Source organism: Bubalus bubalis, chromosome 16, assembly GCF_019923935.1.
Source record: "Bubalus bubalis isolate 160015118507 breed Murrah chromosome 16, NDDB_SH_1, whole genome shotgun sequence".
Lineage (NCBI taxonomy): Eukaryota > Metazoa > Chordata > Mammalia > Artiodactyla > Bovidae > Bubalus > Bubalus bubalis.
In genome coordinates this window covers 35,477,585-35,502,635 of record NC_059172.1, presented here as the reverse complement: position 1 = coordinate 35,502,635, position 25,051 = coordinate 35,477,585, and the positions used below count along the sequence as shown (strand labels likewise).

The 25,051-nt window shown below is 38.3% G+C and overlaps 1 protein-coding gene and 1 pseudogene across 1 annotated transcript; both read right to left on the bottom strand.

Annotated features, from left to right (window-relative positions):
• Positions 1-7,869: 7,869 nt before the first annotated feature.
• Positions 7,870-8,818, bottom strand: LOC123329642 (annotated as a pseudogene).
• A 5,375-nt stretch (positions 8,819-14,193) lies between these two features.
• Positions 14,194-15,347, bottom strand: LOC102391102 (olfactory receptor 52A5-like). Its single transcript, XM_025265919.3, has one exon. It carries the CDS (start codon positions 15,345-15,347, stop codon positions 14,397-14,399), a length of 951 nt encoding a protein of 316 aa, XP_025121704.3. The 3' UTR covers positions 14,194-14,396.
• Between the last annotated feature and the right edge of the window lie 9,704 nt (positions 15,348-25,051).

Here is a 25,051-nt window from a genome sequence, read left to right as displayed (position 1 = left end):
AAATTGATACAGCCACTATGAAAGACAGTATGGAGATTCCTTAAAAAACTGGGAATAAAACCACCGTATGACCCAACAATACCACTCCTAGGCATATACCTTGAGGAAACCAAAATTGAAAAAAACACGTGTATACCTTTGTTCATTTCAGCACTATCTATAATAGCTAGACCATGGAACTAACCTATATGTCCATCAACAGATGAATGGATAAAGAAGTTGTGGTCAGTCAGTTCAGTTGTTCCGTCGTGTCTGACTCTTTGAGACCCCAAGGACTGCAGCATGCCAGGCATCCCTGTCCATCATCAAATCCCAGAGCCTACTCAGACTCATGTCCGTCAGGTCAGTGATGCCATCCACCACCTCATCGTCTGTCGTGCCCTTCTCCTTCTGCCTTCAATCTCTCCCAGCATGAGGGTCTTTGCTAATGAGTCAGTTCTTTGCATCAGGTGGCCAAAATATTGGAGTTTCAGCTTCAGCATGAGTCTTCCAATGGCTATTTAGGACTGATTTCCTTTAGGATGGATTCGTTGGATCTCCTTGCAGTCTAAGGTACTCTCAAGAGTCTTCTCCAACATCACAGTTCAAAAGTATCAATTCTTCAATGCTCAGCTTTCCTTATACTCCAATTCCCACATACATATATGGCTACTGGCAAAACCATAGCTTTGACTAGATGGAGCTTTGCTGATAAAGTAATGTCCCTGCTTTTTAATATGCTATCTAGGTTGGTCATAGCTTTTCTTACAAGAAGCAAGTGTCTTTTAATTTCATGGCTGCAGTCACCATCTGCAGTGATTTAGGAGCACCCAAAAATAAAGTCTGTCACCGTTTCTATTGTTTCCATCTATTTGCCATGAAGTGATGGGACCGGATGCCATGATCTTAGTTTTCTGAATGTTGAGTTTTAAGCCAACTTTTTCACTCTCCCTTTTCACTTTCATCAAGAGGCTCTTTAGTTCTTCACTTTCTGCCATAAGGGTGGTGTCGTCTGCATATCTGAGGTTATTGATATTTCTCCCAGCAATCTTGATTCCAGCTTGTGCTTCATCTAGCCCAGCATCTCTCACGATGTACTTTGCATATAATTTAAATAAACAGGGTAAGCTTACAGCCTTGGCATACTCCTTTCCCGATTTGGAACCAGTCTGTTGTTCCATATCAAGTTTTCATTATTGCTTCTTGACCTGCATACAGATTTCTCAGGAGGCAGGTTTGGTGGTCTGGTATTTGCATCTCCTTCTCCAGAGGATCTTCTTGACCCAAGGATCAAACTCTCACTTCTCCTGCATTGAAAGGCAGATTCTTTACCACTGAGACCCCAAGAAAGTCCACATTTACACTCACTTACATTAATATATTATAAATAAATGTAATTGAACATATAAAAGCAGTGTTATTCTGTATTTAAGGTTCTCAAAAATACTGAATATTTATGCTCTATAGATTTAAGAATAGGACTTTTATAGTCCAATCCCGATTATTTTTGCATATAGCATCCTATTTACTTAAATGCATTTGTGTGTACTAAAGTCGCTTCCATCGTATTGGACTCCTTGTGACCTTAAGGACTGTAGCTTTCCAGGCTTCTCTATCCATAGGATTCTCCAGGCAAGATGCTGGAGTGAGTTGCCAAGCCCTCCTCCAGGGAATTTTCCTGACCCAGGGGTCAAACCTGCAACTCTTATGTCTCCTGCATTGGCAAGTTCTTTACCACTAGCACCACCTGGGAAGCCTAAATTTACCTAAATGGCATCTTACAAAAAGAAGAGTTAAATCATAAATACCAAAAAGTATACATTATGTACTTCTTGTTGAACCTAGAGCTGAACTGAAAGAATTGTGTGAAGTGTGTGGATATGATAGTAAATACACTAAAAGACACATGTCTCAAGTGCAACATGGACATCCATGAATCTACTTTTTCTGTTAAATGGATATAGGTTAGGAAACATTCTTCGTACTATTTTTTTCCCAAAGTCAGTATGCAACTTAATGGTGCTATTTTTTCAACCCAAATTATTTATCTAACTTAAGCGGCATTCCTCTGTTTCATTAATAAAAACTTAATTTCCCTTAGACTTAAAATTCTAACAAAATATCCACTATATCATTGTTTCTTTTCCTTTTGACCTCATACTGAACTACCATAAAGTAAAATATGAAAAAATACAATTTGTTAAATTTCCCTCATTAAAACCATGCAATTTACAGTTAAGGAATGTCATCACAAACCACTAAGTAACAACTTGGTAAAGAACTGTTAATGCTATAATCAGTACCTCTCTCAGAGTGTCCTCATGATATCATGCTGACCACTGTAGAAAAGATAACTTTAGGACATTTTTCAGTTCATTATTGTATTCAGATAGAATTTTGCATAAGGGAAAATGATGTTAAAAAAAAGAAATTTGTAATAAATTTAGATAAAGTAGCATTAAAAACATTAACGATATAAGAATAAAAGTAAGGATGTCAAATGAGATTAATTTAGTATAATCTAGAATTTGCAAGGTGCTGTCTTCCTAAAGTCATCTGAGAAAGACACAATTGGATAGTTTGGGGCAATTTCAGCACTGTAAAGCTTAGCCCTATAGGATTTGTGATATCACTTAAAGATACTGTCAGGTTTGGGAAATTAGAGTTGTAAAGACTTTGCATCACACTCTACTGGTGTGCAACATCAATAGGACTCATGGTCAGAGAAGTAGGGAGTTTCAGTGGGTTCTACAGTATTGGAAAAATATAGATTAGTGAAATCCTTTCCTATTTTCAAAGCAATTTAATTCTAGCTGGATAAAAATGATGTCCACATAAACAAAGTTTATGACATTAACTCTGTAATTATAAAAACATAGCTCATGTGATAAAGTCAAGATCACTGGAATGGAATTTGACAAACCTATAGATCCAGAGGTTTTACCTGCCTCCTGTGAAACCTGTATGCAGGCCAAGAAGCAACAGTTAGAACTGGACACAGAACAATGGACTGGTTAAAAATCAGGAAAGGAGTACGTCAAGGCTATAGGTTGTCACCTTGTTCATTTAACTTACATGCAGAGTACATCCTACAAAATGCTGGGCTAGATGAAGCACAAGCTGGAATCAAGATTGCCAGGAGAAATATCAATAACCTCAGATATGCAGAGGACACCACCCTTATGGCAGAAAGCGAGGAAGAACTATAGAGCCTCTTGATGAAAGTGAAAGAGGAGAGTGAAAAAGTTGGCTTAAAGCTCCACATTCAGAAAACTAAGATCATGGCATCTGGTCCCATCGCTTCATAGGAAATAGATGGAGAAACAGTGGAAACAGTGTCAGACTTTATTTTGGGGGGCTCCAAATTCACTGCAGATGGTGATTGCAGACATGAAATTAAAAGACGCTTACTCCTTGGAAGGAAAGTTATGACCAAACTAGATAGCATATTGAAAAGCAGAGACATTACTTTGCCAACAAAGGTCCATCTAGTCAAGGCTATGGTTTTTCCAGTAGTCATGCATGGATGTGAGAGTTGGACCATAAGGAAGGCTGAGTGCCAAAGTATTGATGCTTTTGAACTGTGATGTTGGAGAAGACTCTCGAGAGTCCCTTGGATTGCAAGGAGATCAAACCAGTCAATCCTAAAAGAAATCAATCCTGAGTATTCATTAGAAGGACTGATACTGAGGCTGATGCTCCAATACTTTGGCCACCTAATTTGGAGAGCCAGCTCTTTAGAAAAGACCCTGATACTGGGAAAGATTGAAGGCAGGAGGAGAAGGGGACAGCAGAGGATGAGATGGTTGGATGGCATCACTGACTCAATGGACATGAGTTTGAGCAAGCTCCGGGAGTTGGTGATGGACATGGTATCCTGACATGCTGCAGTCCATGGGGTTGCAAACAGTTGATATGACTGAGTGACTGAACATCAACAAAATAGATCCATAGAATCAAAAGTTCTATCTTGTTATGTAGCTTAGAATTTGCTTGTGACCTTTTGGGCTTATTTATACTGGAAATTCACTGCGCAAAGGCCATTGCAGAAGACAAAATATTAGAAAACACAATCACACACAAGCATGTTGACACATGGATCAGTTTTACTCACCTTACATAAATTACATCTACATTCATTTTGATAAATTATATCAACACACATTGTAAACTTTCAGGTTCACTGATGGATATCTTTAACAAATCCCAAACTACAGATAATCATTCAACTTTTCTCCTTTTAGATATTTGTAACTTCCACCCCACAGTGAGAAAAAGACCTCCCATTAATCTCAGTTTTCAGGTTCATCAAATCTAACACGGACTAAATATTTTTTAGGCTGCTGTAAAGATGCAATTAGATGCTGAGGGGAATTTCATTATTATGTTTATTCAATAAATTGTACTCTGCTTATACCAGTATCAGAACTATATTAGGAGTAGAAGATAAGAAGATGAACTAGACAAGCTTTTTTTTTTCCCCCCTAGATCTTACTTTTAATTGTCCAATAGATATCTGTACTGGGTGAGTGAAAGTCGCTCAGTCATGTCTGATTCTTTGTGACCCCATGGACTATACAGTCCATGGAATTCTCCAGGCCAGAATACTGGAATGGATAGTTGTCCCCTTCTCCAGTGGATCTTTCCAACACATGCATTGAACCCAGGTCTCCCACATTGCAGGTGGATTATTTCCCAGCTGAGCCACCAGAGAGTTGCCAGGGAATACTAGGGAGCTCTATTACCTTAAATAAATATTAACGTATATGGATTTTATGGCATGTGTTTTTCCACCAGATTATCCTTCAAAATTGCTTCTTTCAGTGAACATCAAACCAAATAAATAAAAACAGTAAGAGTCATTAAGAATTTATTGTGCCACATTATGACAAAAAGTGATAAAGCTAAATTATTAGACATCCTGTATAATTCACCAGGGGCTTCACTGGTGGCTCAGATGACAAAGAATCTGCCAGCAATACAGGAGACCCAGATTCAATCCTTGGGGTCAGGAAGATACCCTGGAGTAGGGAATGGCTACCCACTCCAGTATTCTTGCTGGAGAATCCCATGGACAGAGGAGCCTGGCAAGCTATAGTCTATGGGGTCGCAAAGAGTTGGACGTGACTGATCAACTAAGTGCTGCTACTGCTGCTGCTAAGTCGCTTCAGTCATGTCTGACTCTGTGTGACCCCATGGACTAAGCACACCCACACATAATTCCCTAAACTACAGATGCATTTCAATATAATATGGTTTGAACTGCACAGATCACTGTGGATTACAAAACAACTCTGACCCCAAAAGGAAACCTCAGTTAAGGAATCTTGAGAAAGAAGATACCAAAAAAAGTCTGAGCCTAATGTTATAGAATGAAGACTATTTTATCAACTCAGGAATCAGGGTCAGGGTCTCCAGGTAGAGGATATATCACAATTAATGAGAGTGAAAATAATAGAAATAGATACATCTCTTAAGTATAAAAATGTCCTAAGAGCAAAAAAGTCCAATTGGAAAAATTCCGACTTTTGGCACTATGCATATTATTGGTCATCTTTTGGAATTAAAGGACAATGAAGTGTTAATGGTGAAGACCACACATAATTTTGTAAGATAGACAACCATAACTCCATTAAAAACAAATTTAGTCCAAAACTTGAACACATAAATATAATGAAAATGTTACTTTTAGCCCTGGTAGAGTATGAGATTATACTTCACAAACTACATGGAATGTGAAGATTTCAGGATCATAACAAAGAATATGAAGTGAATATATGTTAATCAGAAGGTAGAATGTAGAATAAGGGAGAGGATCCAAATTCACATCTCTAAATATTCCATGTGCTGGCCTTGGCCACCAGTTGGCTGTTTCTTTAGGCCATACTCACTACTCTTCCTTTATAGTTGCTTTTATCAACTTACATCTGATCTTTACTATTTAAAATTTCTATAAGTTTCTATAAGAACCACTGTTCACCAATCCACAAAAACATTTACAGTAAAAGCAATTTTAAGTTAACAAATGCTAATGCAAGTTCAAATGTGTGAATCCAACTGCAGTAATTATTTTGAAAATTAGATTCATGGAAACATAAAAATAATAAAACCATGAGCATAATTTAAAAATATATATAGCTTCACTTGCAGAACTTATTTTCCTTTTCAGCTATAGTAATAAAACACATTATTTAAAACTTTATTTTACTTATTTGTAAGACCATAACATAAAACAAGGAAGTACATTGCTAATCATTCCACACTGACTTTAGTTACTATCAATTCAAATTTTTCCATTTGAGTTTAATATATAAGAACTCCACTATATATGCCCCTGTAATAAGCTGTGTGATTTTTTTTCAGGAAATAAGAAAATATTACTACCATTTGATGCATATAGTAAAACCCTAATTCCCCACTTAATGATTAATTCATGATCATTCAGTAAGGAACTTTAGGATAATGAAGTGTTTCAATAAATGATATAGGAAAAGGACAAATTTATTTTCATATATACTAGAATTATAATATATTATACTGAATTTCTTTTGCAGTCCCCAAAATGACACTTGATATATTTTAACATAGGCTAAAATACTATAATTTAATTTTGCTTTTAAGAAACACCTGTCACCAACAGTCAATTGAGCTTAATTTTTGTACTTTATATCATGTGTAGATTCAGTTCAGTTCAGTTCAATTCAATCGCTCGGTCGTGTCTGACTCTTTGTGACCCCATGAATCGCAGCACGCCAGGCCTCCCTGTCCATCACCAACTCCCGGAGTGCACTCAGACTCACACCCATTGAGTCGGTGATGCCATCCAGCTATCTCATCCTCTGTCATCCCCTTCTCCTCTTGCCCCCAATCCCTCCCAGCATCAGAGTCTTTTCCAATGAGTCAACTCTTTGCATGAGGTGGCCAAAGTACTGGAGTTTCAGCTTTAGTATCATTCCTTCCAAAGAAATCCCAGGGCTGATCTCCTTCAGAATAGACTGGTTGGATCTCCTTGCAGTCCAAGGGACTCTCAAGAGTCTTCTCCAACACCACAGTTCAAAAGCATCAATTCTTCAGTGCTCAGTCTTCTTCACCGTCCAATTCTCACATCCATACATGACCACAGGAAAAACCACAGCCTTGACTAGACGGACCTTTGTTGGCAAAGTAATGTCTCTGCTTTTCAACATGCTATCTAGGTTGGTCATAACTTTCCTTCCAAGGAGTAAGCGTCTTTTGATTTCATGGCTGCAGTCACCATCTGCAGTGGTTTTGGAGCCCCCCAAAATAAAGTCTGGCACTGTTTCCACTGTTTCCCCATCTATTTCCCATGAAGTGATGGGACTGGATGCCATGATCTTCGTTTTCTGAATGTTGAGCTTTAAGCCAACTTTTTCACTCTCCTCTTTCACTTTCATCAAGAGGCTTTTTAGTTCCTCTTCACTTTCTGCCATAAGGGTGGTGTCATCTGCAAATCTGAATTTATTGATATTTCTCCCGGCAATCTTGATTCCAGCTTGTGTTTCTTCCAGTCCAGCGTTTCTCATGAGGTACTCTGCATATAAGTTAAATAAACAGGGTGATAATATACAGCCTTGATGTACTCCTTTTCCTATTTGGAACCAGTCTGTTGTTCCATGTCCAGTTCTAACTGTTGCTTCCTGACCTGCATACAGATTTCTCAGATTAGATGTGACTAATTCTGTGTGTTTCAACAAACTTTGTATCCAAAACAAGCTAAGATGTTTAAATAGGAGTCAAAGACTTATTGTCTTGAATGCAAAACCAGAACATTGCTCTTCAGCACACAATGAATCTGAGAAAGCACAAACTCTCAAGAACGTTTTCTCAGTACTTGTTTCTGCTATGGTTTGAAATAAGATAAATGAGAACTCAATATGCATCCTTAGAGTGAAAAATCTTGGATATTTGATCTCGAATCTGTTTGGTCTTCACACCATAAACAATAGGATTGAGGAAAGATGGGACAAGCAGATAGAGATTGGGTAGAAGAATGTGAACGTAAGGCGGAATATGGAACCCAAACCTGTGTGCAAAAAACAAGAAGAAACCGAGGGGATAAAACTCAAGGAAGATACAAATGTGGGCAATGCAAGTGTTAAAAACTTTGAGTCTAGCTTCTTTTTGAGTCAGACTGAAGACAGTTATAAATATTCGAATGTAAGAGAAAATGATGAAGATTATGTCAAATTAGAGTATAATGAAAACCACAAAGAGACCATAGATCTTGTTGATTCAAATATCTTCTGCTGCCAGCTTCACAATGGCCATGTGTTCACAGTATGAATGGGGAACCACAGTGGTCCAATAGTGTTTCTGCCAGCATTTGATGAGGATGAGACAGGGAGCTGCAAAGAGGGCTGCTCGGAGTGTCTCTCCAACACCAATCTGAGTGAGGAGTTTCTGGGTAAAAATGGCTGCATGTCTCAGAGGATCACAGATTGCCATGTAGCAATCCAAGGCCATGGCCAGCAGAATACCTGACTCAATACACTGGAAGGTATGGATGAGCCACATCTGAAAGATAGGCATCAAAATATATTTCTGGTGAATGGAACCAGAATATTCCTAACATTTTTGGCAGGGTGCAGGTATTGAGAGTAATGTCTGTCACTCAAAGCATTGCCAGGAAAAGATATATGGGTTCATGGAGGCTGGGCTCAGATTTGATAATGACCAGTAGCAGGAAATTCCCAAACGGAGCAGTGATGTACATGGCATAGAAAGAAATGCTGATTCAGAACCACATAGAATCCAGGCCAGGGATCCCAAGCAGTGTCAGCACCAAGGGCATGAAGACTGTACCATTGTGCTGGAGCATGTTTGTTTTGAACTCTCTGGTTTAGAGAGTCTGATTCAAGATGGTGGTTTTCGCTGAGTATCTTTCTTGTTTTATGTTTTTACTTATGTTCATACCATCAGTAGTTAAATGTGGTTTCAAATGGCAGTTTGACACACATACTCATTTTTTTTTATATTGCAGTTAAATTTGGTTGTGAATGCATATAGTTTCCCTGAATAATTTATTTTGAATTTTCCTTCTGTTCTCTATTTCTCTGTCTCTTTTTTTGTTACTTATACAGATAGATATAAACACATACACACTTGGAAACTTACAAATATTCACTATAGAGAGAGGAAGCACTCCTTCCAGTCAATGTGAATTCCTATGGTTTTTGCAAAATTAGTTGAAAACTATCTATTTGAATGTAGTTAAGTCTTCTAAGTTATTGAACTGTGGTGTTGGAGAAGACTCTTGAGAGTCCCTTGGACTGCAAGGAGATCCAACCAGTCTATTCTGAAGGAGATCAGCCCTGGGATTTCTTTGGAAGGAATGATACTAAAGCTGAAACTCCAGTACTTTGGCCTCCTCATGCGAAGAGTTGACTCATTGGAAAAGACTCTGATGCTGGGAGAGATTGGGGACAAGAGGAGAAGGGGACAACAGAGGATGAGATGGCTGGATGGCATCACCGATTCAATGGGTGTGAGTCTGAGTGAACTCCAGGAGTTGGTGATGGACAGGGAGGCCTGGTATGCTGCAATTCATGGGGTCGCAAAGAGTCAGACATGGCCATATAGGCATTTAAAAAAAATGAGGTATAATTGATTTAAAATGTGCTAGTTTCAGGTATTGGAGAAAGCAATGGCACCCCACTCCAGTACTCTTGCCTGGAGAATCCCATGGACGGAGGAGCCTGGTAGGCTGCTGTCCACAGGGTCGCTAGGAGTCTGACAGGACTGACCAGCTTCACTTTGACTTTTCACTTTTATGCATTGGAGAAGGAAATGGCAACCCACTCCACTGTTCTTGCCTGGAGAATCCCAGGGACGGGGGAGCCTGCTGGGCTGCCATCTATGGGGTCGCACAGAGTTGGACACGACTGAAGCGACTTAGCAGCAGCAGCAGCAGCAGTTTCATGTATATAGCAAAGTGATTCAGTTATACATATGTATACGTCTATTTTGCCAGATTATTTTCCTTTATAGGTTATTACAAAATATTGAATATAATAACCTGAGCAGTATAGTAGATTCTTATTGGTTATCTATTTTACATAGAGTAGTATGTATCTGTTAATCCCAAACTTCTTATCTATCCCTCTCTCTGGCCCTTTCTCCATTGTTTCATATGATTCTGGGTCTATTTCTCTTTTGTGTATAAGTTAATTTGTATCAATTTTTCAGATTCCACATGTAAGTCATATCATGTGATAATTGTCTTTCTCTGTCTGGCTTACTTCATTCAGTATGACAATTTCTAGGTCCATCCATGTTGCTGCAAATGGCATTATTTCATTCCTTTATATGGCTGAATAATATTTCATCTTATGTTTTACATAAGGAAAGATTGTTGACTTTGGGAAGATACTTATTGGTTTGTGAAGCAAGATTTCCACATAGATGCATTGAAATTATTATTATTTTCATTACAAAGTCAGTCACAACAAGAAGTAGGGAGCTCTGAAACTATCACAATCCTTTCTATGGGATAGTCCAGATAAACGTACAATTAGTTTGTACTCATATTTCTGTCTTCTTGCTTGCTTCAAGTGTGCTAACCTAGTCTGTGTGTTCAGAGTCAATTCAGGAAAAATCTTGGGTAAACATACTTCTCATTACTCATGACTATTATGTATGACCACTTTGAGCTTACTCCCCTCATCTGTAAAGTAAAGGATTTGGTCTTCTTTGTCATTAAAAAGGCAGGCAGATAAAAATTAGCCTGCCTGGCATAAGTTTGCACAACTATATGAGCTAATCATGAATGTTTCACATACAGAGAGACAGAATCAGAGTAAAAGTCTTTCATGAACAAGTGTGATGGAAGCCTTCAGGCAAGGCTCTTCATCTTCACTTTAGAAGGCAGGAGTGGATGAAGTAAACAACTTTGAAATTAAGTTTAATTGCAGGGAAAAAAAAAAAAAAACCTCTAAGCTAGAATTATTCTTTTCATAGTATCAGATTTCTGGAGACAATGTACTAAATTAAAAGAATGGTAATTTGTCAAAACTGATGTATGACAGTTCTCTTTTTGTATGACACTAAACACAGTGTTTAACTTATATGCAGAGTATATCATGAGAAATGCTGGGCTGGAAGAAGCACAAGCTGGAATTAAGATTGCTGGGAGAAATATCAATAACCTCAGATATGCAGATGACACCACCCTTTCGGCAGAAAGTGAAGAGGAACGAAAAAGCCTCTTGATGAAAGTGAAAGAAGACAGTGAAAAAGTTGGCTTAGAGCGTGGCATTCAGTAAACTAAGATCATGGCATCTGGTCCCATCACTTCATGAGAAATAGATGGGGAAACAGTGGAAACAGTGTCAGACTTTATTTTTGGGGGCTCCAAAATCAGTGCATATGGTGATTGCAGCCATGAAATTAAAAGATTCTTACTCCTTGGAAGGAATGTTATGACCAATCTGCTAAATCACTTCAGTCGTGTCCGACTCTGTGTGACTCCATAGACGGCAGCTCACCAGGTTCCCCCGTCCCTGGGATTCTCCAGGCAAGAACACTGGAGTGGGTTGCCATTTCCTTCTCCAGTGAATGAAAGTGAAAAGTGAAAGTGAAGTCGCTCAGTCCTATCTGACTCAGAAGGCAATGGCACCCCACTCCAGTACTCTTGCCTGGAAAATCCCATGGACGGAGTAGCCTGGTAGGCTGCAGTCCATGGGGTTGCTAAGTGTAGGATACGACTGAGCGACTTCACTTTCACTTTCATGACCCATCTAGATAGTATATTAAAGAGCAGAGGTATTACTTTGTCAACAAAGGTTCATCTAGTCAAGGCTATGGTTTTTCCAGTAATCATGTATGGATGTGAGAGTTGGACTGTGAAGAAAGCTGAGCGCCAAAGATTTGCTTCTTTTGAACTGTGGTGTTGGAGAAGATTCTTGAGAGTCCCTTGGACTGCAAGGAGATCCAACCTGTCCATTCTAAAGGAGATCAGTCCTGGGTGTTCATTGGAAGGAATGATGCTAAAGCTGCAATTCCAGTACTTTGGCCACCTCATGCGAAGAGTTGACTCATTGGAAAAGACCCTCATGCTAGGAGGGACTGGGGGCAAGAGGAGAAGGGGGCGACAGAGGATGAGATGACTGGATGGCATCACCGACTCGATGGACATGAGTTTGAGTGAACTCTGGGAGTTGGTGATGGATAGGGAGGCCTGGTGTGCTGCAATTCATGGGGTCGCAAAGAGTCAGACACGACTGAACGACTGAACTGAACCGAACTGAAACACAGTATTTACGTCTATATTTCCTTTCACTAAAGTATGAATAGAAAGTACTTCAACATAATAAAAAAGACATTTGTGACAAACCCACAGGTAACACACTCCATAGTGAGAAACTTTAAGTCATTTGTGTAAGAACAAGAACAAGATAAGGATGTCCACTCTTGGCACTCCTAGTAAACAAAATATTGGAAGTCCTAGCCAGAGCAATTAGGCGAGAAGAAGAAAAAAAGTTCATTCATATTGGAAAGAAGTGAAACAGTCACTATTTGTGGGTGACATGATTTTATACATAAATTATTCTATCAACTTCACCATGATGTATGAATATAGTAACATTTAAGAATACAAATTTGATGTTTAAAAATTTGTTGCATTTCTGTATGCTAACAGTGCCTTAGCAGAAAGAGAAATTAAAACAACCACCCTATTAGCAGTCTCAACAAAAATAATAAAATGAGTTTGGGAATAAATGTAACCAAGGAGGTAAAAGACCTGTACAGAGGGAGCGGGTGGGAAAATTTGGGAGAATGGCATTGAAACATGTATAATATCATGTATGAAACGAGTTGCCAGTCCAGGTTCGATGAACGATACAGGATGCTTGGGGCTAGTGCACTGGGATGACCCAGAGGGATGGTATGGGGAGGGAGGAGGGAGGAGGGTTCAGGATGGGGAACATATGTATACCTGTGGCGGATTCATTTTGATATTTGGCAAAACTAATACAATTTTGTAAAGTTTAAAAATAAAATAAAATAAAAAAAAAGAAATTGATGAATACACAAATAAATGGAAAGGCATTCTGTGTTCATGGCTTGGGAGAATTAACACTGTCAAACGTCCTTATCACCTAAAGCCATCTACATATTCAGTGCTATTCCTATCAAACTCCAAGGAATATTTTTCACAGAAATAAAACAAAAAAAAATCTAAAGTTTATATGAAATATGAAAAGAACCATTATCCACAATATCCAGCTATCTCATTCCTGGGTATTTACTGGGAAACACAAAATTAACAATAAAACAATTTGAAAAAGTATACATACACTCAGAGCTAATTTAGGTAAAATCTTGGGTAAACATATTTCTCATTAATCATGACCGTTATGTATGACCACTTTGAGCTTACTTCCCCTATCTGTAAAGTGAAGGATTTGGTGTTCTTTGTCATCAAAAACCTTAACCTGCATTGGCGTAACTTTTCACAAATATATGAGCTAATCGTGAATGCTTCACACACAGAGACAGAACCAGAGTAAGAGCCTTCCATGAACAAGTGTGATGGAAGTCATATGTGTGTGTATATATATGTGTGTGTGTGTGTGTGTATGTATATATATGTAAACATAAGGATTCTATATATATATATAGTATATGTATAATCTCCTTTTATAGAATTAGTTGCTTCTTCTTCAGATATAGTTATAGAACTTGCTTTTACCTAAAAATATTGTTAATATATCATATCATAGGTCAAAACAAGTATATTAAATGTGCAGTTTTTTATATTTACTTAATGCTTCCATTAACTTCAGTTATAACTCTATTACACATTTTAGTATGATTTTAATATTTTAATAATATAAATATGCTTACATTGCTTAATATTATAAATATAAAATATAAATATGTTTCAATGTATAAGGTATAAGTAGACTTAATGTTCAACACATAATTGCAGAACAAAGAACTTTAGGGCCTTAAATACAATAATAATGATGATAATAAGTATATTTATAAACAACAGCACAGATTTTGTTTCACACACAATTTATTATAATTCATTACACTGATATTTCTACATAGTAGCATTGATGCCACTTCATATTTTTAAACAGGAGAATCAAAAAAGTATTAATATTTAGTTGCACTTTTAAAAGAAGTCCTTAAAAATTTATTTAATTAAAAACAAAGTCTTCATAATTTCTTCTTCTGTGTTATCTACTGGCTAAATGTATGCTCCAAGTAATTCTGTATCCATACAAGTGAAATTATTTGAATAGGAATCAGAGCTTCAGTGTTGCAAATGTAAAATCTAGAGCTCTCTATTTCAGGAAACAAATGAACATAAGAAAGCAAACAATCACATTAAAAATTAGTGTTTCTCAGACTGAATTTGTATTATTTGAAATAAGATAGATGAGAGCTCAAGATGCATCCTTCAAGTGAAAAATCTTGGACACTCGATCTCGAATCTGTTTGGTCTTTACACCATAAACAATAGGATTGAGAAAAGGTGGGACGAGCAGGTAAAGATTGGACAGAAGAATGTGAATGTAAGATGGAATATGAAACCCAAATCTGTGTGTAAAGGAGGAGAAGAAACCCAGGAGATAAAACACAAGGAAGACGCAAATGTGGGCAATGCAAGTGTTAAAAGCTTTGAGTCTAGCTTCCTTTTGAGGCAGTTTGAAGACAGTTACAAATATTCGAATGTAAGAGAGTGTGATGAAGATTATGTCAAATCCAAGTATAATGAAAGCCACAAAAAGACCATAAATCTTGTTGATTCGAGTATCTTCTACTGCCAGCTTCACAATGGCCATGTGCTCACAGAATGAATGGGAGACCACAGTGGTCCGATAGTGTTTCAGCCGGCATTTGATAAGGATGAGACACAGAGCTATAAGGACACCTGCTCTGAGTGTCACTCCAACGCCAATCTGAGTGAGGAGTTTGTGGGTAAAAATGGCTGCATGTCTCAGAGGATCACAGATTGCCACATAGCGGTCCAAGGCCATGGCCAGCAGAATACCTGACTCAGTACACTGGAAGGTATGGATGAGCCACATCTGAAAGAGACAGGCATCAAAATATATTTCTGCTGAATGGAACCAGAATATCCCTAACAGTTTTGGTAGGATACAGGTACTGAGAGCGATGTCTGTCACTCCAAGCATTGCCAGGAAGAGATACATGGGTTCATGGAGGCTGTGCTCTGATTTGATGATGACCAAGATTAGGAAATTTCCAAACAGAGCAATGATGTACATGGCACAGAAGGGAATGCCGATCCAGAACTGCACAGGCTCCAGGCCAGGGATCCCAATCAGTGTCAACACTGAGGGCAGGAAGACTGTACCATTGAGCTGGAGCATGTTGGCTTGGAACTGCCGGGTTTAGAGATTCTGATTCAAGATGGCAGTTTGTATTGACTGTCTTTCTTATTTTCTGTTTTTACCTAAATTCATATCGTCAGTGGTTAAATGTGGTTTAAAATGGCATTTTGAAAGACATATTCATTTTTTTAATGTAACAATTAAATTTGTCCAGGAATACAGATACAGTCTCCCTGGATGATGTATCTCAAATTTCTGCTTCTGTTTTCTATTTCTCTCTCTCATTTTCTGTATATAGAAACATATACACTCTCAGAGGCATACAAATACTCACCATAGAGAGAAGAAGCACTCCTTCTAGTCAATGTGAATTCTGGTTTTTACATAATTAGTTAAACACTATCTCATTGAATACAGTTTGTTCTGCTAAGCTAACAAGTTCTGAGAACATAAATTCTGTGTAACATAACTGGTTTTTTTTTTGTTTGTTTTTCAATCAAATAACTTATAATTCATTTGGACAGTCTAGTAGAGGTAAAATAATAGTAATGATAATAAGAGACTTTTAGAAGTTGCTCTAGATCTTGGGAAAATAAGTTATAAAGTGGCATACTCAAAGAAGACATAGGCAATGACTTCAATTTGTGACAATTATATAAGACAGTTAGTATGCTAAGTATGCATATGTTACATATAAGGTTGTAACAAGTATTTAGAATCTGGCTTTATCTCCAAGTTGGAACCTAGGTAAATTTTTTAAGAAATATGGATAAAATTAGGTATTTTAGAGACAATAACATAAAATAAAATGCAACATGACAATAAAGAAATAGGCGAACTTATATTGGGATAAAATGTGATACATGAATCACATGCAAATTTATTTCTGCAAATTTAAATTGGGAAAATTTTTACCTGATTCAATAATATCCAAAAACGGAAAGCTGCTATGATTATTTCTCAAGTTATCAAAATCTGAACAATTAATAATATCTATATTGCAAATATATACCAAAATTTATTTTATCAATATTATTCTAGGAAAATAAATCAGAAAGTATCAAAACCATGAACATAAACTTAAAATATACTCTATATTGAATACATAACTATATTTGTTCAGTGGAATTCAGTTTATCATGTGATTCCCAATGAGAAATAACCAGTTTTAATATATTTATTACAAACCACCTTTGGACACTATCATACAGCTCTGTTTTCTGTCTGCTCCATTCATTCTGCTATGGAAGTGATTTGCTGTTGTTCCAGTCATTAAGTCATATCTGACTCTTTTGCGACCTTTTGGAGTATAGTGCACCAGGTGCCTCTGTACATGAGATTTCCCAGGCAAGAATACTGGAGTGGGTTGCCATTTTCTTCTCTAGAGGATCCTCCCATCCCAGGACTCAAACCTGCATCTCCCTCATTGGCAGGTGGATTCTTTACACTGAGCCACCAGGGAAGTTCATGAAAGTATTAGTGTATGTTATAAAAGACATTTGCTGGCAATTTCCATATGTAAGCATTATTTGAATTCCTTGGAGGTTTATTTTTCTCTCACAGATTTGAAAATAGGCACATCATTCATATCACTGTTTCTCCAAATATTTCCTAAAACCCTGAAAATCAACTCAGTATGACGTTTACCTTTTACTCATACTTGTTGATCACAGATTCCCTTCTTCCAATAGGGTTGTGTAAAATTATCTGCAGGATCATGGAAATCCACTTGTAAATGAGCCCAAAATGCAGTCTATTATTACACTATTCTCTTAGTTCCTTAGAGCTGCAATTCAAATGCTTATTTGCTTGCTTTTCTAAATCACTACCCAACTTTGTTGAGGAAGGAATACAAAAGTCTCTCTGGCCATTTCTCTGTCCCTCATTAAATTTTGTTTTCAATTCCCTATACACTCACAAAAGTTTAATACAAGGCCCATATTGTCTTAGTTTACCATTGCTGTTTTACTACCTTTTCCTGATTCACATTCTTCTCAAACTCTATATTCATGGTATAACATATTAGCTATGCCTTTTACCCTGACACAATCTCCCTGCTTTGGGGTTTGCATGGGGTTTGCAAAGAGCTGGAAACAACTGAAGTGACTGAGCTCAGTACAGCTCATTATCATTCCTTTACCTTTTCTCTGGTAAATTGCATATATATAAATAAACCTATATATATATATAGGTTTATCAGTTTTCCCTCAAAACATGTATTTTAATCATGCATTAATTTAGCAGTTATTTCCCTTATGATAAAATATATTTCAGGTTTATACACATTTGTTTTAATAGGTGCTGTAATCTCATTATGAAATATACTATAATCCTAAATGAATCCCCATGACTTGCTATATATTTTTAAATCAATTTAAGTGATTTTTAAATGATTGTCATGAGACTTTGTCTCCATTATTCTTGAAAGTTCATATGTTTGAAGAAAATTCAAAATTATACTCTGTCCAAATACAATGAACTTTTTAAAGGACTCTTCTATGTTGATTATTTGTACAGTGCTTAAAACTATTTTATCTTTAAAATAAAAATTTTGTTTCTATAAACACAGTCTATCTTTCTTTTTTCCTTCAGTCTCAAGACACTCTTCTCCTTTGTTGCTTTTTCTGACTCCCTTTATTTTGTTGATGCCCTGAATTCCATTGAAACCCATATTCTTCCCCATGGTTCTTTTTCTTCTCATTATATGTGGCTCTCCACCCAGACATTCTGTCCAACCTCAGAATTTCACTTACAACTGACTATGCCTAAATAAATAATCATACTTCAATAAATCTAACCTGAACACAGGATACATATGCTTAACCACCTCTTAAGCAGCTCCACAGGCTTCCATGGTGGCTCAGAAGCTAAAGAATCTGCCTGCAATGCAGGAAAGCCAGGTTGATCCCTGGGTCGGGAAGATCCCCTGAAGACGGAAATGGTTACCCACTCCGGTATTCTTGCCTGGAGAACTCCATGGAGACAAGAGCCTTGCCAGCCACAGTCCATGGGGTTGCAAAGAGTTGGACGCTACTGAGAGACTAAATGTTCATGCAAGGAGTTTCAAGTTGGTGAAGTCTATTTCAGGGATCAGGGAGAAGCCAAATTGGATTTGGTCTTTAAATTCAGTTATCTTTATTTGATCCAGCTTTGCCTGTCCTGTAGTCAATATACTTCAATAGGATGTACACAAAGGTCTTTTATTATACATAATTACATACAGGAAGAAAACCCCCCTCAGTTCCTCTAGAAGAAAACTGGAAAACCATTCATTCCATCAGACCCAATCACACATTTAGTGACTAAATGCTTAGCAATAAGAGAAACAATTTTCATATATATATTAATAGTAAGCCTATTTTAATACATTATCATCCTAACAAATTTATCAGCTATAATGAAATATAGGCTAGAATTCTGCAAACTAATTTAGAATTCTATTTGTACTTACTAGGCTTTCCTCTGCTTGTTATATTTCCTTTAGGTTTCCTCCTACCACTTCTTTGTCTTCCCATCAGACAAATACCATTGATTATTAAACATTTAACCCAAGCATTACCTCCTCTATGAAGAGTCTCATGATATTCTATTTAAAATTCAAAAGTATTTGTTTCTGGCCTCAACATGTGACTATTTATTGAAAAATCTAGGAGAAATGCAATAGTATTTTATTTTCCTCAGATATGTTTAATATCAAAAATGTACCAAACAATGCATTTGCAAATTCATTTGCCCTGTTTTCAGATGTATATCTGCAAGGAGAAGGGGATGAATTAGGAAAGGTAAATAACTAGTCAAAGAAAAATATTAGGAATCTGATTACCTTAGTATATAAGTTTCCTCTGTTTTTATTTCAGTATTATTTTTAATACATAAGGTAGGATATATACTTGCTTTAGTTGAAGATATAAAGAAATTCATCAGGGGTAAGAAGGGGAAAGAAATGTGAAAAATGCTAACCTGACCAAGAGGAACTCAGTACTATTTATTATTCTCCTCATGTCTTAGGTGAAATCCTGACAACTAAAGTATTTATTATTCTCTTCTTGCGATTTCATCAGAGAATCTCTTTATACATAGTTATAGAGTCCAATTTCCCACAGTCTCCTTAGATCCTTTCTCTGTGTAGATCTCAGAGGCACCTAGAAGAACACATACTCACAAGCTCAACTCTTCAGTCTTCTTACATGCATGTACTGGGATGGTAATACAATTGCACATGCAGTTATAAAGAAACTGTTTCCAGTGAGACAAACGAAGGACACATATTATATCAGCAGTTCAGCAAGGGCATGATGTAATTCTCCTGAGGAATGGGGTTAATAACAAATCATAAACAATAGCGTAATTTTTCCAGCTTTCAATGGCTTCTAAATGCATGAATATTGGACAAAGTAGTAAGTGTCAATTCTAGGACTCTATTTCCAGTATATTCTGAGACTCATAATTTCATTTCACAAGCCTGAGAGAAGTGAAAATAGTGATAAGAGCTGACCCTAATACTTTTGAAATCTCTAGGAGATTCCATGGATTTTTATTTTAATGCATATAAATTTCTTATTTCTAGAAACCACCTTGGTCGTAGTCAATTTTGACCAGTCAATATTAGGTAACTCCCAATATACGGGATCAGCTACCCAACATGTCAAATAAACTGGGCCTTACAGGCATTTTTTAAAAATTAAACTTTCAGTTCAGTTCAGTTCATTTCAGTTCAGTCACTCAGTCGTGTCTGACTCTTTGTGACCCTATGAATCGCAGCACACCAGACCTCCCTGTCCACCACCAACTCCCGGAGTTTACCCAAACTCATGTTCATCGAGGCGGTGATACCATCCAGACATCTCATCCTCTGTCATACCTCTTTTCATCCTGCCCCCAATCCCTCCCAGCATCAGAGTCTTTTTGAATGAGTCAACACTTCGCGTGAGGTGGACAAAGCATTGGGGTTTCAGCCTCAGCATCAGTCCTTCCAGTGAACACCCAGGACTGATCTCCTTTAGGATGGATTGGTTGGATCTCCTTGCAGTCCAAGGGACCCTCAAGAGTCTTTTCCAGCACCACAGTTCAAAAGCATCAATTCTTCAGCGCTCAGCTTTCTTCGCAGTCCAACTCTAACATCCATACATGACCACTGGAAAAACCATAGCCTTGAAAGACGGACCTTTGTTGGCAACGTAATATCTCTGCTTTTTAATATGCTATCTAGGTTGGTCATAACTTTCCTTCCAAGGAGTTAGTCAACTTAGCATAGTTCAAAGTCTTAGCATGTGTTTGCTTGAGTCCTTCAAGAATACATTCGGCAAAGTCGCTCTAATCCCACCTTCCTTTAGCCATGTTATCATCTCAGTCTGGTATTGTTAGGGGATCTGCTTGGCTTCCAGTAGGAAGGAGGGCTATTTCATGTCCCCTCTTTCCCCTTGTCTCACGTTCAAGCCATTCATCTCCAAAAGTAGTAGCTTCCTCCAAAACTCAAGCCTTTTGAGTCAGGGGTCAGTGTTTGTCCCAAGACATACATTACATCTCTCCAAGTAAGCTCATAAAGTACAGTTAGTCCCATAAAGGTTTCTATGTACTTTTGGATCCTCTAAATAGTCTCAACTGCAATTCGTACTATTAGGTAGTTAGAATAGGAAAAAGGAGTTCAAAATGTCAGTGGCTAAAAGACAAAGAAAGGAAAAAACCCACGAAAGCTGAACAAAAGAAAACCCACGGACCAGAGTGAGAACTTCAGGTGAAATAAACTCCTCTCCTTTTTGGCCAGCCCAATTTGCATAGGGCAGGCTCAAGGCAGGGAGGAGACAAATACACAAAAGGAGGAAGCCAAGATGGATTGAGGCCTATCCTCTGGGGTTGGCCCACCCTCACGGCTTGAGGGTATACTATCCTTTGCTTAATAAAACTGAGTTGTAACCAAGCTGTAACACTGGTCTGCCATTTTGAATCTTTGTTGTGGTGAGACAGAACTGAGGAAATTACACACTCATCCAACAGTACTGTTTTAATTTTTACCAAGACTGAGGCAGCCCCTCCCGGAAGAGTGCCCTGATTCTCAGCCTGTTCAGTTGGAAACCCCAGACACAGGGGCAAAGTAAGAAGTTAGAGGACAGGAAAGAGCTGAAGGTTTCACACCCAAGTCTGGTATGTCTCGCAGACAGATAAAGAACAACACATATGGCACTTCTATCCATTTCTCTTGTTTTCTACAGAACTGATCTAATTATAAAACAGTACTGTAATTGAGAAATCCTTCAAACTGCCAGCATTCCCCATCTTCCAAAGGATATTGCAGACATTCAGTATCACAGAAGATCAGCCGTGCCTTTCTTAAATTCTGGGGATCAAACTGGTCCCAGATTTTTAAAAAATACATTTTAAAGGAGTGGTTCTGGAACTGCTTGTGCCCATCTGTAAGAGAAAAAAGTGGCATCCACAGCCACAACTTCTTTCCACCAGAGGCGTCCCTCCCTGCTCTAGTTGGGGATGTAGACAGATTTTCCACCAAAGCTTTCCTTCCCTGGTCAGACTTAATCTGTCCCTTACTGATGCAGGCGCCTTACTCATCCCTCCCAGTTCTACCACTGAGGTGGGGTGGAGATGCACCAGGGGTAGACCTGATGTCATCCCAAAGTGATTTATTTCCTTACCACCAAGGCCTTTAATTTCATTTGTCCTTTTCCTTTGATGCCACCCAGGGTGTAACAGTAGTTTCCTGGAATATTTCCCAAGCTGGGACTACCAGGGGAAGCATCCATCTTATGTGTGCCTATGCACATTCCTGAGAATAGTCCTAACTGGAGTAAAAGCAATGAGTCATAAAGAGGCAAACAACAACCAAGATGTCCCTCCCGAGCTCCACCATGCTAGTGTATGTGATAGCAAAAGACGTGGTGGAGGGTCAGCCAGTGAGGAAAAAGTGATTTTTGTCCCTGAGCTATTAGGGCCAATCCTTATAGTTTATTTCTACAGATTTCACAAAAGGAATATCTAAGGAGTTGAGACAAAAGCCACCAGGGAGCCTCCTCTGGTCCACTAAGAGCTAGTGCTACCAGAGGAAGAAGCCCATTGCACTTTCAATCTGGCCAAATCCTGAAATTCCCTATCTGTGTCCTCAGAAACCTCATGGTCATCAGCAGTGTTTTTATCCCTATAGATTTGAGGCACAGCCATGACAAAGACTCATTTTCAGGTTGCTGGCCTCTGAGGTAGGCAGCCAGGAGAGTGACTTCTAGCCTGAGAGATGTTCCTAGAGCTAGAGTTCCGCCTCGCTTCCAAACATGCTTATGTAACTTTCAGCTCCTAGCAAGGCTAGGTGCTTCCATATATGGGGTCTAAGTAAAAGAACATAGTAACAGCATGGATCACAAGTCCCTTGAAAGTCTATGATCCGACAGATTAGGTTAGTAGTTCTAATTCCCCACTCATTTACAAAATGGTCAAAAAGACCAGGAAAAGATGACTGAGAAAGGAAAGTTTGGTCCACAGGCTTTGCCCATTTCTGGCTGCTCCCCTCACAGGGACATTGGGTATCTCTTGGCATTGGCAGGTTGGCATAAACCCCCATCAAGGCTCCCCTTTCTGGGGCTGTCTTCAATCATTTTGAGGCTCCATGAAACCACAAAGCAGGGCTCATTACTTGCTTCATGCAGGGCATGTCATTCATTCACATAAGCACACTGGAGAGTTGGTAAAGTAAAGCAGAAGGCATGTATAGTGAGAAAGCGGAGAGACTAGAGCTCTGAGTGTTCTTACCTTGTCCTGAAGATCCCAGACGAGCCCCCAAAATGATAGCTTATGCTGAACGATGTCGGAATTGTGATCTCCAAAGAAGATTTAACTTCAGGACCAGGGACCAGGCTTGATCACTCAAGAGCTTTTGTGTAGCAGAGTTTTATTAAAATATGAAAAGGGACAGAGAATGCTTCTGACATAGACATAAAAAGGGGGCTGGAGAATGCCCCCCTTGCTAGTCTTAGCAAGGGAACTATATACTTTTTTAATTGGTTATTATAATATATCAAAAGAATGTCTCAAGGTTGTAAAGATTTTACTAGACACGCTCCCACAAGTTACATTTTAAGGTGACAGGGTTAGAAGTAACACTAGAAAGATCTTACCAGACCCACTTTCATAATATACATTTTAAAATAACAAGATTATTCAGAAGGTTTTCAGGAAGGAGAAACTGTCCTCAAGCAGGATACATTGTTGCTATAGAATCCTTAGTACAGAGTTTAAATTGAGTTGTTTTGTTGTGTAATCATCAGCTTCAGACTTAAAGAAAAAAAAACTGTTTTATGTGACTAAGACTAAGGAATATAGAAAAAAAAAAAAAAAAGATCTTTGTCCTTTCCTCCTCCTTGAGAAGTCCAGACCTCTATCTCCTCTTCAAGAGCCCTAGACCCCTTTCTCTTCCTCAGGGACCATGGGCTTCTTATTAAACTGCCTAGGAACTGACTCTCAAAACATTCATAAATGAGTTTAGACTTTATCTTAAGAGAGACAAAAGGCTATTGAACAACTTGATTTAATATATTGTTTCTTACTGGAAAGTCACATTTTTTTCCAAGACACATTGCACAGTATATATCTATTCACCTGAAATTTCAGTAAAATTCTTAATAATTTTGGAAGAAGAAACACACCTTAGAAATAACTAAAAAGTTTGAATACCAACTTCAAGTTCTGTTTCAACCTAAGCTTCAATTTCATCTTCTTCTAATGGGAATTCTAACAAGCCCCCGATCTATAAAAGCTGGTGCTTACTGAGTGATTTTTCTGGATAAAAACTTCAGGGCTATATCATTTCATTTAGTTATTTATTATCTCCAGCACACAAATGTGGAAAGCAATACAGAGAGAAAATAAAGTGATCCAGGTTACTTGTTTGGAAATTTTAGAATGTTCATTTGAATGGTTCTTAGATATTATGTGTTGAAACACCATATGATAACTTTAATGTGTCTGCATGGGAAGGGCTTTTTGAACAAAAATTAATTGCAAACTGGGTTGAAGGGCAAACTTACAAATGAAAGGATGATGGATAAGTCATGGTCAGGAGCTAAGGGAGGGAGATGTGGCTTACTAGACAATCAGGACTGTGAACTATATTTATCAATAGGTAGAATTATGAATTACCTTCTCTACCCTGGTGGGGCAGCAGGATTGGAGCAGAGGATCTGTGTAGCTCATGGTTTAGGGCAGTATCAGGCAAGACTGTGCCCTAAATTCCCTGGTCAGACGAAGGTTACCAGTTTTGCTCTGCAGATGGGGCTGTGCTCTCTGACCAAGTGCCACTGTAAGCAGGGCTTTTGGATGGCCTATGCAGCTACCTATGATCTCTGGTGAGGTTTCTTGGTGAGGCAGACTGAATGTTGTTTTCACCACTGTGCGGGGTTGTGAATTAGTTTCCTTGCCAGGGAACAACTGACAAACCAGCTCCAAGCCAGATATCAGTCACTGCTGCTGCTGCTAAGTCACCTCAGTCGTGTCCGACTCTGTGAGACCCCATAGATGGCAGCCCACCAGGCTCCCCCATCCCTAGGATTCTCTAGGCAAGAACACTGGAGTGGGTTGCCATTTCCTTCTCCAATGCATGAAAGTGAAAAGTCAAATTGAAGTCGCTCAGTCGTGTCCGACTCTTAGCGACCCCATGGACTGCAGCCCACCAGGCTCCTCCATCCATGGGATTTTCCAGGTAAGAGTACTAAGGAAATGCAAATTCAAACCACAAAATAACTTAC

What these genes read in the sequence shown, in the direction of transcription:
- LOC102391102 (XM_025265919.3), bottom strand. Translation starts at nt 15,347, where the DNA reads ATGCTCCAGCTCAATGGTACAGTCTTCCTGCCCTCAGTGTTGACACTG.